The 12,698-nt window shown below is 39.6% G+C and overlaps 1 protein-coding gene across 3 annotated transcripts in view; it reads left to right on the plus strand.

The window, feature by feature from the left end:
* The window catches only part of tspan4a (tetraspanin 4a), a 180,841-nt gene that overhangs the window by 124,914 nt on the left and 43,229 nt on the right, over positions 1–12,698 (plus strand). For all 3 annotated transcript variants that reach the window (XM_075466290.1, XM_075466299.1, XM_075466283.1), the window contains one exon: positions 10,529–10,603. In XM_075466290.1, coding sequence (XP_075322405.1) covers positions 10,529–10,603 — 75 coding nt within the window. The remainder of the gene's footprint in view (positions 1–10,528; positions 10,604–12,698) is intronic.

Consider the following 12,698-nt stretch of genomic DNA (forward strand, 5'->3'; position numbering starts at 1 on the left):
CCGCTGTCACCTCAAAGGCTTCCCTCCATCTAAGCTTAGGGCAGTGAGAGGCAAAAACATATTGACTTTTTAGGTGCTCCTGGACTGTGTGCCTGACATGGCTGCTTCACTGATCTTACTAGATTGTAAGATCCACACAAAGGTGTGAGTCGCTCTCACACTGCGTGGAAATCACAGCATAGATGAACATGAAGAAATCAATCGCTGTGCCTCGACTTTGATTAAAGTCTCTGCTAAAGAGGGTTATTAACACCGCTGGCATAGTAACTCAAAACAAAAATAACATGAGTGTATGCCCAAAGGTCTCTGGTGTTTGTTATATACATTTTCACAATGTATGAAATCTGCACTTAGTCACACAAAAGCTACTGCGCCTCAGTTGTACAGCTTTCCTAAATGTAAATATTGCAAGAAACTGTAAATCCAAAGTCAGAGACTAATTGCAACACTGGTTTCTTTGCTGTGGACTACTCTTTGGCAATAAAACGCTTTGAAATCCTTATGGGAAAAAGGAAGTAAGAAAATATCTTGATTCTGGTTTTCCAGAGTCGATGCCTGCAGCTTTATGTTCCTCCCAGAAGGCATCAGTTAGAAATAGACCAGCTGTGGCTCATTAACTCTTAACGAAAAAACTGAAACTGTAATGGAACAAAAACCTGCAGGACACCACAACTGGAAATGAGAGCTCTTAAAAGACCACTTCCCTGTGTGTTATAACTCTTCTGCTGCATTGATCCGATTATATACCTCATTACATGTGTCAGTGCTATCTGTATGGCTAAGCATTTCACAAGCAGTGCTGTACTGCTTTCCTGGCATTTGAGTTATCTGTTGATGAGAATAATGCAATTTCTCTGGGTGAAAAGGAACCTTTCATCCATTTTGTAAGCCTTATCTGCCCACATGATCAAGGATAGGGATTTCAGGTGTTAAAGCGGCATTCCTTTGAGATTAAAACAGCATTGGCATATGTGTGATGGTCTACAGCGCACAGAGGAGGAAAAGAGATTTACTCAAGTACTAAACTTAAGTGCAATACTTGAGTAAATCTACTAAAATATCTACTTAAAGGTATATTTCAGTTTTTTGAAGTGGGGTCAGGTGAAGTACTTATGAATAGTATAGAGAGAGTCAAGCTAAGAGCTACTTAGAACAGGGCCATAGTAGAGTGAGAGTCACTTTAAATAGGATTTTCTTAAATAACTTTGTATTTTCACTTAAGTCAGATCTTCATAAACTTTTTTAGTTTAATAGTATGCTGTGTTTTTTTTTAACTTTTTTTTTAGTAAATCATATGTGCCCTTGGCAACAAGTACAAAACTTAGCAGAATTGATGAGTACACTAATGCTTTTTGACAACTGCTTTGTAAGCTCTGTTTTTCGCTATAGAAAAATTTGTTTACAACTTTACTTTTTTCTCCTTTATTCTGATCTCCAATAAATCCTTTGAGGCCGTGGCTTCCAGCTGCGAACAGAATAAGGTATTTCAATTTGAATAACGGCAATTCAGAAAAACAATACCAGGGCTGCTTTTGTCCTAGGATAGTCTTACTTTACAATGATTTATCATTGCAGGACTCTGAGAGCAAAACAATCACACTTCTGTAATAAGTTTTAGCTGGAATAACTATCCATGTCCCGTCCCACAACCCTTCCTTTGATATTTAAGCGCCTCAATTAAAACAAGAGCAGATGCATATGTTTATTTGCTGCCTCCTGTGTAATTAAAGTCTTATTAGACAACAGCCTGCAAAGCAATCTGGTACAAAATAGGTTTCTCATCAGAAAATCTACCGTATTCACTGTTTGGATATATTTGATAAAAAGGGTTATAGGATTAAATTAGTGACCGGGAATTTACATCTTTACTTTTAAATTAATATTGTTTCCATGAAAGTAAGCAGCTTCTTGATTGTTCTGCTTTTGATTTAATTGGCATTTTGTAATTGCTTTTATTATCATTTGCATTCCAACACATGCAACTCACAAAGAGATTTTAATTGTTTGCTATTTATTTCTGAAGCCTGTTTGATAAATGAAAAATAAATGCTCTTGTTGCTCTTTACCTGTGATCTAAGGAGAAAAAGAAGAGTTAAATTTCCTATTAATAGCAGAATAATAGGAAATATTCAGTACGCCACAGGGAATTGGTCTGTTTGTTTTTCAAGCACTGGTGAGTATCAGCTCTCATTCTTAACAATGTCCTCTTGCTCTGTGGTATAATTTCATGGCCTGCAGTACACACCCTAGGACACACTGACAACAAATTGAAAATAATTTAAATCCTGTCATTTTTTCTTCTTTGGTCAAATAAGTGAATGTTTCAAACTCAGTTATAAGACAGAATCATTTCTTAACTAGAAATGCACTCAGAGAGTGCAGACCTCCGCCAAGGAAGCTTTGTTTTATAAGCGCTTTTATTTTTAATCCACCCATATATTGTAGTGAATGGTCTGAAATGATTAACGTCGTAATCCACCACGTCCGAGAGAAAGCGATGCGTCTGCTTAAAGTTGTGCATAGATTCAGCTGGCTCGTGTTCCGATTGAAAAGGTTTACAAAGTTAAGATGCTATCTTTCAGATGCGACTTCTCAGAAACGGCAAAGACGGCTTCCATTTGTGTTTACCTTCCCCCCTGCGCAGTTAAGGCTGATTTAAGGCTCGTGTATACTTCGCAGCAGTGTGTCGCAGTGAGCTTGTCGCAGACACGACGCAGTTATTTTTGATTTATGCCTAATTTTGAAGCGCTGTCTGCGCCATGTTAATCCCAAACCACAACGCAAGAGGGACAATCACGAACAAGCTAGGATTGTGGGTGTTACGGTTACGGAGGTCATTCAACAACAATGGCGACTGGACGAATGCGCACTTTGATTGACATGCAGCTGATCGATCTAGAAATAGAAGAAATATTGCTACTACTGGAGCTGGCAGAGAGGCGAAAGAATCGTCACGGTTAGCACGGTTAGCGTCAGCCGGTTAGCAAACCGGAAATACGCATAGTGTAGAGCGGATGTAGAGTTGACCAATCAGAGGCCTCCTTTCTCTCCTCCCTGCGGCGATGTCTGCGGCACTGTCTGCGGTGAGTTACAATTTTGAGGAGGTGCACCAGAGTGTCTGCGTTAGACCCCGAAGCCGTTTGTATTTAGGATAATGGCTGGCTGATGAAATTATTGGCTGGCTAGCTGGCTCAGCCAAAACCTTAATGGCTGCTGCAGCCACCAAAATGTTCATGGCTGTAAATGGCTCATACAGTTACTTCATGCCTATGGTCTACGTTCTAGGAATTGTTTGTGATCAATGAATACACAGTCATGGACTGACACATTTTTACATGGATGTAAACAGATATATGACCAAAAAAGTAAGATCAGTTTTTATACTTTTTCACTATTTAATATTTATGTAGGCATACTAATTATTTATTTAATATTTATTTATAATGTATATAATTTAAAATATTTATACAATTATGGTCCTATTCTGCACAACTGCACTTTAACCCCCCAATACACTCACACACACCTTTATGCACTTTGAGCTCGATAAGCAGGCTATTAATCAGCTACAATCAATAAAAGTGTTTTTCAGACACTTTTCTTTTTTCAACATTAATTCGCTGTTTGTGGTCGGGAAATATTGTCTGGAACTATTCTAAAAGGAGAACTGAAAATATAGCCTATGACTCGTTCCACCGGAGGCAGAGAAAGACGCAGACACCGACACAATTAATACTTTGCACCTGGCGTCACAACACGAAAGGGATAAAGACGCAGCTCTGACAGAGATTACAATCTCTGGCTCTGCGTTGCATACCAGATAATTAACGTGCATTACTTCCTTGACAGTATTTGCCATACAAGACACTTAACGTGCATTATTATGCATGCAATTTATTGCTTGAGAGAGTTATGTTATACCAATCGTGTAATCGTACGACGTGATCAACATCATTTAAAATCCAAGTTGCTCCTGCCCGCTTTGACAGCTAGTTAGCACCCATCTGTCCCCCCTGGCTTGGGCTCAGCCAAACTTTCCTGCTGCCGGTTTTTTAATACATCGCCCTCACCAGATAATGAAAAAGAGAAAGGTGTCTGAAACATAGGGACTCGTTCTAATGACAACTAGACACTTTAAGACAATTAAAAATAAATGGCCAAGCGAAATTTAGCTTTGGAGGCGTGGTCGCCAATAGTTCTTCCACATTACCCAGCGGGACAACTATTGAAATTCAGCCGAAGTTGGTGGTCTCGTCGTGGGCCAGCCCACTGTGGCAGACCGGGCTACCTTCACGCAAAGATCCAGAAACCGAACATAAAGCTAAGATAAAACCATTGGGTATTTGGTGCAGGTGCACGTAATTCTTGGTGGCTCAGCCAAATTTTAATAGATGGCGGCTCAATTTGACTTTCAAAATTGTTGGCTGGCGGCGGCTGGAATTCTAAATGGCGCTTTTGGCGGCGCCTAGCGGCGGCTTCGGGGTCTAGTCTGCGTAGTGTCTGCGTAGGGGGCGGGGGCATGTCTGCGTTAACTGCGACACACACTAGAGTATGGCAACCCGACCGAAGCCCGACGGGCCCGGTCGGAACCCGACGGGCCGGGCCGGACTCGGACAAAAAATTAGAATGTCTTGTCGGACTCGGGTCAGGCTCGAAAGCAAGCAGACATCGTGAAAATTATAAACAGCCAGAGGACAGGTTTCAGTTCATTGCAAACGTCAGTTTTTGTGATAAACATAAATAATTGAATATGCATAAATGAAAATGTTGGTAGGCTATTCGTGCCTCATGCCGTGCAGCATGCATCTGTGTGCATCTGTGGTCTGTGCATGCTCGGTGCGCACGCACGCATATCGAACATTCGAACAACTTTACATTAAACACGTGCGATCAGTGCAGCCGAGCTCAGTTGGCTGGAAGCGCTATGAAGGACATTAAAAGAAAAATAGCTTCTGGAGAACTGAAAGTCGTGGAAAATGAGAGGGGGAAATCCACTGTGTGCAAACGCTTTAAGCTATAATGGATTATGGTGGATAATGGTGCGCTGTCACCAATGTGTATTTACTGATTAGGGTGCGCCGTTTTGCGTTGGTCACTGGTCTCGGGCTTCCGGCGGGCTCGGACACAAATATTTTAATTAATCTCGGTCGGATTTGAGAACTTTTCTGTCGGTTGAGGGCCGGGCTTGGACAGAAAAATCCGGCCCGAGCCAGGCTCTAACACACACGCAGACGACCTGGTTTCCATAAATCAGGCTTTATGGTCGGAAACCAGGTCGTCCGACCATAAAGCCTGTCGTCGTCTTCTATTTCTAGATCGATCAGCTGCATCTAGAAATAGATGTCCAGTCGCCATTGTTGTTGAATGAATTGTTCGTGATTGTCCCTCTTGCGTTGTGGCGTGGAATTAACATAGCGCAGACACACTGCTACGAGAGTAGGCTATACACGGCCCTTTAGTGTAAGCTTTCCCCCTGCGCACCCCTTCCTACCCCTCTCTTAACGACAACGAAACAACCAAGCCCCTCCACCTTGTGGCAGGTCGCAAGATTGCAGCACGAACAGACAGACCAACATCCAGACAAACCAACAGACTCGGGGGATCACATAACCTCCTTTGGCGGAGGTAATAAGCCACCAGAGACTTACATAGTGTTTTAAGACAAAACTTAAAGAAGAAGACGAAGAAGGAAAAAAAAAATAAAAGAAGAGTTTTGTGCCTAGCACCAGTGGGGTTGGTTGCGTAGTTTTCAGTTAAAAAAAAAAGAAAGAAAAGATTTTGGTTTAAATGTGCTGTATCCTCAGTTACAAAGAGTAGACAGACAACGTTAGCAAATAGCTGGTGTAGAAAGATAAGTACTTAGAAGCTTTAGAGCCACATGTTTTATTCAGTAGCTATTTGAGAACCAGAGCCAAGAGAAAAATGAATACTAGTGGCCAACATCCAAGATAATCCAAAATGATGCTCTATTTCTGCTAATAGCATGGCTCTGAATCACAGTGTGGCATCTTTGACTTTATTCAGTGACTTGAACTGGTTCAGTCTTGTGCGTAATAGTAATTTGCTGCTGTTAGAAGCACATTTACTTGTAACTTATCTATCGACAGTATGAACATTCATTAACTGCTCCTGTAGAAGCCACTTGTGCCCTTGGCAGAATCCGGTGGGAAGGTTGAAATACCTGTGGCAGCACAATTCTGCTCTGATTTTGTACCTTTGCATTGAATGTAACATTTTACTTATAGTCACAACATTGTGTTAGACATGACTGTTTTAGGTTTTGCCATTGAGTTCCTGTGAGTTTAATTTAGTTTTTAAAACCATCTTTATATTCTTTAATAAATCGAGTTAGTAGGGTGCAACAAATGGATGAATGGATGATGAAAAGTCAAATTATTAGTGCCTGAAGTAAAATAAGAAATACTTGGAGTTTGGTTAAACTGTGTTTTTTTACTCAACCACTGACAATATTGACTTATGAAATTATTACCATAGTCCAAAAGGTTGCATTCCCAAAATCCACACAATAACATTTTTCCTCAGTTAAAAGGAGCACTCAGAAATCTACTCCAATGTGGATGGAGATTATTTGAAAGTGCATTCTGAAAAGATCACAAGTGTGTCAAACACACATGCTCTTTATTCTGCTGTTTCTTTTATCCCCAGTCATTCTCTTGCCTTCCAGTATTGCTACTGAGACTTTTATCCTTTCAACATGAAGGGATTCATTCATGCAGGTGCTGCCAAAAAGACCTCAGGGACCACTGACAGTCCTGCTCGATGCCAGTCCTGTGAACTAGCAATGCCATATCCACTGTCAAGGAAACAGCTAGAATACACAAAGGACATGACGCCATGTTATATTGAAGAAAAAAACCCAGATCTGAGCTCAAATCTACTTTGACCTTCTATGACATCCTTCTCTCTATGCCTCACTCTGACAACATAAAACTAACACTTCCACATGGTGAACCGTGCCATTTTCATATGCCTGTGTAGTTTGTGAATTTTGACAGCGTAGTGTTGTCTCAAACTAAACACAGCAAGTTGTGCACTCAGAAAATGACTTTTGCAGGACTTGCTTGACCACTGAAATCAAACGTTTTCCTAAGTAAGCTAAATCTTATAACCAAAAAGCAAAACCTCTGCCCAGATTTGATAAGCACATTTTCAAGCTCTAACATATTGAAAAACACCACACACCGTGATTTGCCAAATCCTAAACATGCTTGTAAACATAAGACATATTACGTTGATTGGCACATTCTTGCCATATCAAAGCACTAGCATTAATAACCTCATCTATGAATCAGGTGGGTAAACCCAACCACCAAATGTACAGACAAACATTTGTAGACACAACATTCATGGTTTAAGCTCTATGAAAAAGGCAACATGTGAGTAGATTATCATGAAACAAAAATCAATGTACCTTTGTAATTATCAATGTACCAGGGAAACATGGTGGTGACATTCCACTTTATGCTGCCATCAAACTTTGGGGTGCACCCCTGCCATGCCAACGGCCATCCTTAGAATATCACCTTTAAGGCTGAGTTATACTTCTTTTAACCTTCCCTTGCGCTTGTGTTAATGGCTCGAGACGTTTATGCTTCATTTAGCTTTGCCGGCGCTTGCGTGTGCTGCGTGGCGATTCACCACCAGGACAGTAGGTGGAGCAGCGGGTTTTTTCAATGACAAGCTTACTACGATGAAAGGAAATTCACCACCAGGACCTCTTCGGCAAGTCTCTCTTCAAGTGGATTCATCATAGACATAATATATTATATATATATTATGTCTATGGGATTCATGCTTCTTCTTCTTCTTCTTTGCTTTCTACCTTGGCGTTTGAAAACAGCGGTCTTTTATTAGGGGATGAAACCGGAAGATGAACACGCTGCCGAATGTAATGTAGATAGTGGCTTGTGCTCGCGTCCAGAGTGGCTACTCTATAGCTCTGCTCGCGTCTTGCGTCTTGCGTGAAGTTTAGAAAATTGAGGTGACAGACGCAAGCACGCAAGGGGGGGCTTGCAACCGCGCAAGGGCTTGCGTTGCGTCTTGCATCTTGCGTTGCGTCTTGCGTTACCGACTATAAACCAGGCTTTATTCTCCCATTTTTAGATATATCACAAAATATCGTCACAGCAGCAAACCCAACAAACCAGATACGTTGTTATCATTCTACCAATCTCCACTAGTCCACTGGTTTCATCTACATCCATAATTCAAGTCCAATACCTTCCACCATGCTCAAGCGGGAGTCTGCAGAACAGAAGCCATTTTTTAATCACTGGGCCTTCTTCAGTCACATGTGACTGTCAGAAATCAGTCTTTGTCTGCGATTGTTTCACTAAACAGGAACTGGTACATACAAGAAAAGAAGATCATGAAATGTTTCTAGCACGTATAGAGTCTGCAAAATTATATGGAGATTAAATCTATGAACAGTTATTTTGTCCCAAATTTTCTAAATGAAAAAACTGTAACACAGATCTATGCTACAAAGCTGTCTTGCTCTGTAGGGAATGATAAAACTGAGACTGAACAGCCACCCATAAAGATGAGGTATTCCACCGTAATCCCCTAGAATGTATTATGTGACCTTGCTCTGCTCTGATAATCCTGATTTTTAATCTGACAAAACTACAACGTCTATTCTGTGATTTAGGCTGTATTAACAGATAGCACAATCCCTCAGAGAAGGTTGGAAGTGACAGAAAGTCTCTGCTGCTCCATTTCCTCCACTGGGCAAGCAAGACTGCTGCTAGAACTTGATGCAAGGCACACAGACACAACAGATAACAAGACCTACAAGACTAAATGTCCTTGGCCACTCTCTTATACCATAAAGTATTTAAGGCTGTCCTAAAAGATTTGTTGCTAGTTAAAAAAAAAGAAAGAAAAAAAAGAAAGAAAGAATAAAGTTACTGAAGGCATTTCAGCGACTAGTGACAGTCATGTCAGCAGCTCATTCGAGCTTCAAATCCTGTTTGCAATTAAAAAACACCCACTTACCGACTGTAAATGCATCCAAAGTATAGCATTCAGAGACATCTACTTGCCATACTTCCTAAACCCTATCAAGGATTTTTTTCACAGCATGGTAAATGCAAAGACGGATTTGTCAATCAAGCAAATTCTTCTCATGTCATCCTGCCAAACGAAAATATAGCCTGAAAATATAGTCTTATGGCAAGATCCAGCTATGGTGTTTTTGTTTCTTTTTGTGATCATAATGGAAACTCATTTCTGCTTCTGTCTCTCCAGATGTGAAGCACTCAATTATGCTTCTGTCTCTCCAGATGTGTTTGCTGAGGTGATGCTTTGAATGTTATATTTTTGAGGGTCAGTATTAGCTTGTCCGTTTTGTGACAAAAATACAGTAAAGTGGAAATGCTAAATTGTTTAAGGTTTAGCAGAGAAACGTTTGAATAATGTAAATATATACTAATCATAGGACTCATGTCTAATATGACTGAAATTGCATTCTTATAAGAAATTATACTTTTCACCTAATGTATAATTTTACAGAATATCTGAGGTGCTTTGCTACTTGGTGTATGTTCATGCAAATTGTGTGTAGTTTTTTTTACCAAATACACTCCATTTCCCAAAATTGTGCCAAGGTAATTTAAAAAAAAAAGTTTTTAACAAGGACAAAATCCATTCATTTAAGCTCTTTTACTATTTGAATGCCGTAAATCCCCTACAACATGGCTCACGGATTATTATATAGTGAGATCTCTAAACTAGTACAAAATTTGTACCAAATTAGGATCAATCGACATTTCATTCTTCAATGATGACTTTGCAGCGTGATCAACATCTGCTCTATTTGAACAGTTACATTAGCATGACATTCTGGTTCTATAAAAATGCAGCTCAATGCACTCGTGTGAATGAGAGTTCATCTACAGACTTCAACTGGTAATCTCGTGCATTCACTGAGTTCATTTTGTGACCGCCTGGACAACTGCACCATTGTCAAAATATTTCTCTCTTCCAATCTTCAGACAGTCTGCTCTGTGTGTGGGGACGAGAGCCAAGTTCTAGCATTGTAGCTGATGGATGAGCTCGTAACAGTTTTAAGCACTCAGATGGGCCCACAGGAAGAAGATGTATTACCCATCAACCAGCTCACTCTCATCTCTAGAGAGAGAGGAGAGGGGTGGGGGGGACAACTGGGGACTGGTGAAGAATAAAATTCAAAGTGGGAAAAGGAAAACTGTGTACCATCTCTCCCAGTATGTCCTGTTTGCTTTGATAGTCACACCTCTTCCCCTTTCTGTCCTTTCGACCCGTCAGGAACAGGAAGGCTGAACAATTTCTAATTATATCTTTCACCTTGACACTTTCTGCCTTTCATCCTCTATCCTTTTTTACATTCACTCCCTAACAGAGTCTATTTTTCTCTTCAGTGTCAGCGTGACATCATCATACGACACTGACAAATCCTCGTTATCTTTTGTTACTGCATTGATGAATTATGTGTTGAATAACTCTGTCTTCTCTCTTCACTTTGCAGTTCTTCATCCTCCTCCTGCTCATCTTCTTTCTGGAAATCCTGTCCATCATGCTTTTCTTCATCTACCAAGACGAGGTAAGACACCTTGATGACCCTCGTGTTACATTCTATGATTTTCTCTGCCTGTGGATGAGTCCATTTTATGACCTTCATAAGTCATGCAGATTGCTAATGTCTCAGATTGAATATGACATGTAAAATGATGAAACTCACTAAGAGGGACGTTTTGAAGACCATATGAGCAGTGCTGAGTATGTCAGCTGGCACAAAGGCTTGATGGACGTGCTTGCAAATCTTTTTTAATGACATTTGGGTTTGGTCAGATACATTTCCTCAATTTCTATTTCTTGTTATTAAATCTCAGCTGGATCATTTTGCCTGTAAATAAACAAGTCAGGCAAGAGAAAAGTGGATGAGCTATCCTCTCCTAATACATTTATAATCCCTTAATAGTTTCAGCTTTGGTTTTAATAATGCGCTGAAAGGCTATGTCTAATTACATCTGTCTTCATTTCAATTAAGGGTTTGAGGGATGGATATTGGATTAGTTACAAAACAAAGCACAAGTATCCTCTTTATAGGGTACAAACCTAGATAAGTGAGATAACATGCCAAATCACAGCAGGAACTGTAGACAAATGAGATTGTACAACTTACTGTAATGATCAATTCTTTCAAATTTGATGTATCGTGTAACACCACAGTAATTATTTGAATTGTAGATTAAGAAAGCTTGTAAGTTTCTATTATATAACAAACATTATTAGTTAGGTTATTTCCTTTTTTGTGGTTAAAAACAACCTAGTGAATGATACAGCCAAAGCTGTAATAAAGCTGCTCTTTTTCATAAATTAATTTTTGCTTTAAGCAAGATAACTTTTCAGTAACTTCTCTTCGCCTTTTATAGTTTTAAAGTACCAAGTTTATTGCAAAGCAGCAGTCTTCATTCTCAGTCTTTAGCAATGCCCATTTTTGAAAGAATCACAGCTTGTTGGTGCTTTTTGTACCCAGCTGAGAGTCTTTCACTTCTTGTTTGGAACATTTTCACCCACCCACTTTTGAAAAGGTTTCTGTCTTTGGCCGCTCTACAAGCACTGCACTTTTGATGTTCTTCTACAGATTTGAATTGGGTAGGATGGAGTACTGAAAGGACCACAGCTGAAACTCTAATTGTGCCTCATGCAGGGGTACATTGTTGATTTGTGTGTTTAGGATCATTATCTAAACCATGCAAACCATCCCCTTTTTATCTTCAGCTTTTGTCAAGATAATGCTGTGTTTGACTCCAAAGGTGCTAATGTTTAATTGCACTCATTCTTCCTTCTACCAGCAAATATTCCACCAGTAAATAAACCCCACTGCAATTGGCTTCAAGACAAGTCCAAAATATGATTTATAAAAACATCATAACAGCTTGAGAGGTTTGCTTTTCATGATTTTTTTTTTCTCCAAACCTTTCATCATTGCAGTGAAAAGTTCTACTTTGCATCAGATTTGTTTACATGTCAATTAGCAAACATTTAATGCTTAATTTTGTGTTGAGGAGGCAGGAAAGATTTTCTTCTGGCAATTCTACCATGAAGATCATATTCATGCAGGTGTATCTGCATGTACATGTTTACTACCACTCTAGTATGACGGCAAAGTTAAGTAAAGGTCTTTTGCAGTCAAACAGGAGTTTGAATTTGTCTTCCTTACACTTTTGAACCTTTCGACTGGAAAGTATTGTTATCCTTCCAGACCTAAACTTGACCTTTTCTTAATTACATTACAAACTGAAAAAACAACTATCTGAATACACAATCTTCTAAAAGCCTTTTTTTGCCTGTGGGCATCAGTTATTTTAATTTCAAGAGAGATAGGCAGTTTCTTCAAGGATCCAATAGCTTTAAAATTTGCATTACCTGGCCTTTTTTAATTAGTGCTGCGAACAATCCATGGCATTAAAAAGATAATACAGGTCTCACACATCATTAAGGGGATTTAAGAGGTCATATCTCTTGGAATGCCTAAACCTTTGTATGTTGTTCTAACCCTTGAATTTTCCTCTCTAAATCTTGCTTATAGATTTTAAAGAAATGTTTAATCTCTAGTTCAGTTTCTTTTCTACTCATTTAACCATTTCGTCGTAACCCACTTTAACAAAGGATGCCCAAAGCTTGTAATATAA

Source organism: Odontesthes bonariensis, chromosome 1 (assembly GCF_027942865.1).
Source record: "Odontesthes bonariensis isolate fOdoBon6 chromosome 1, fOdoBon6.hap1, whole genome shotgun sequence".
In the NCBI taxonomy this organism is placed as follows: Eukaryota; Metazoa; Chordata; class Actinopteri; order Atheriniformes; family Atherinopsidae; genus Odontesthes; species Odontesthes bonariensis.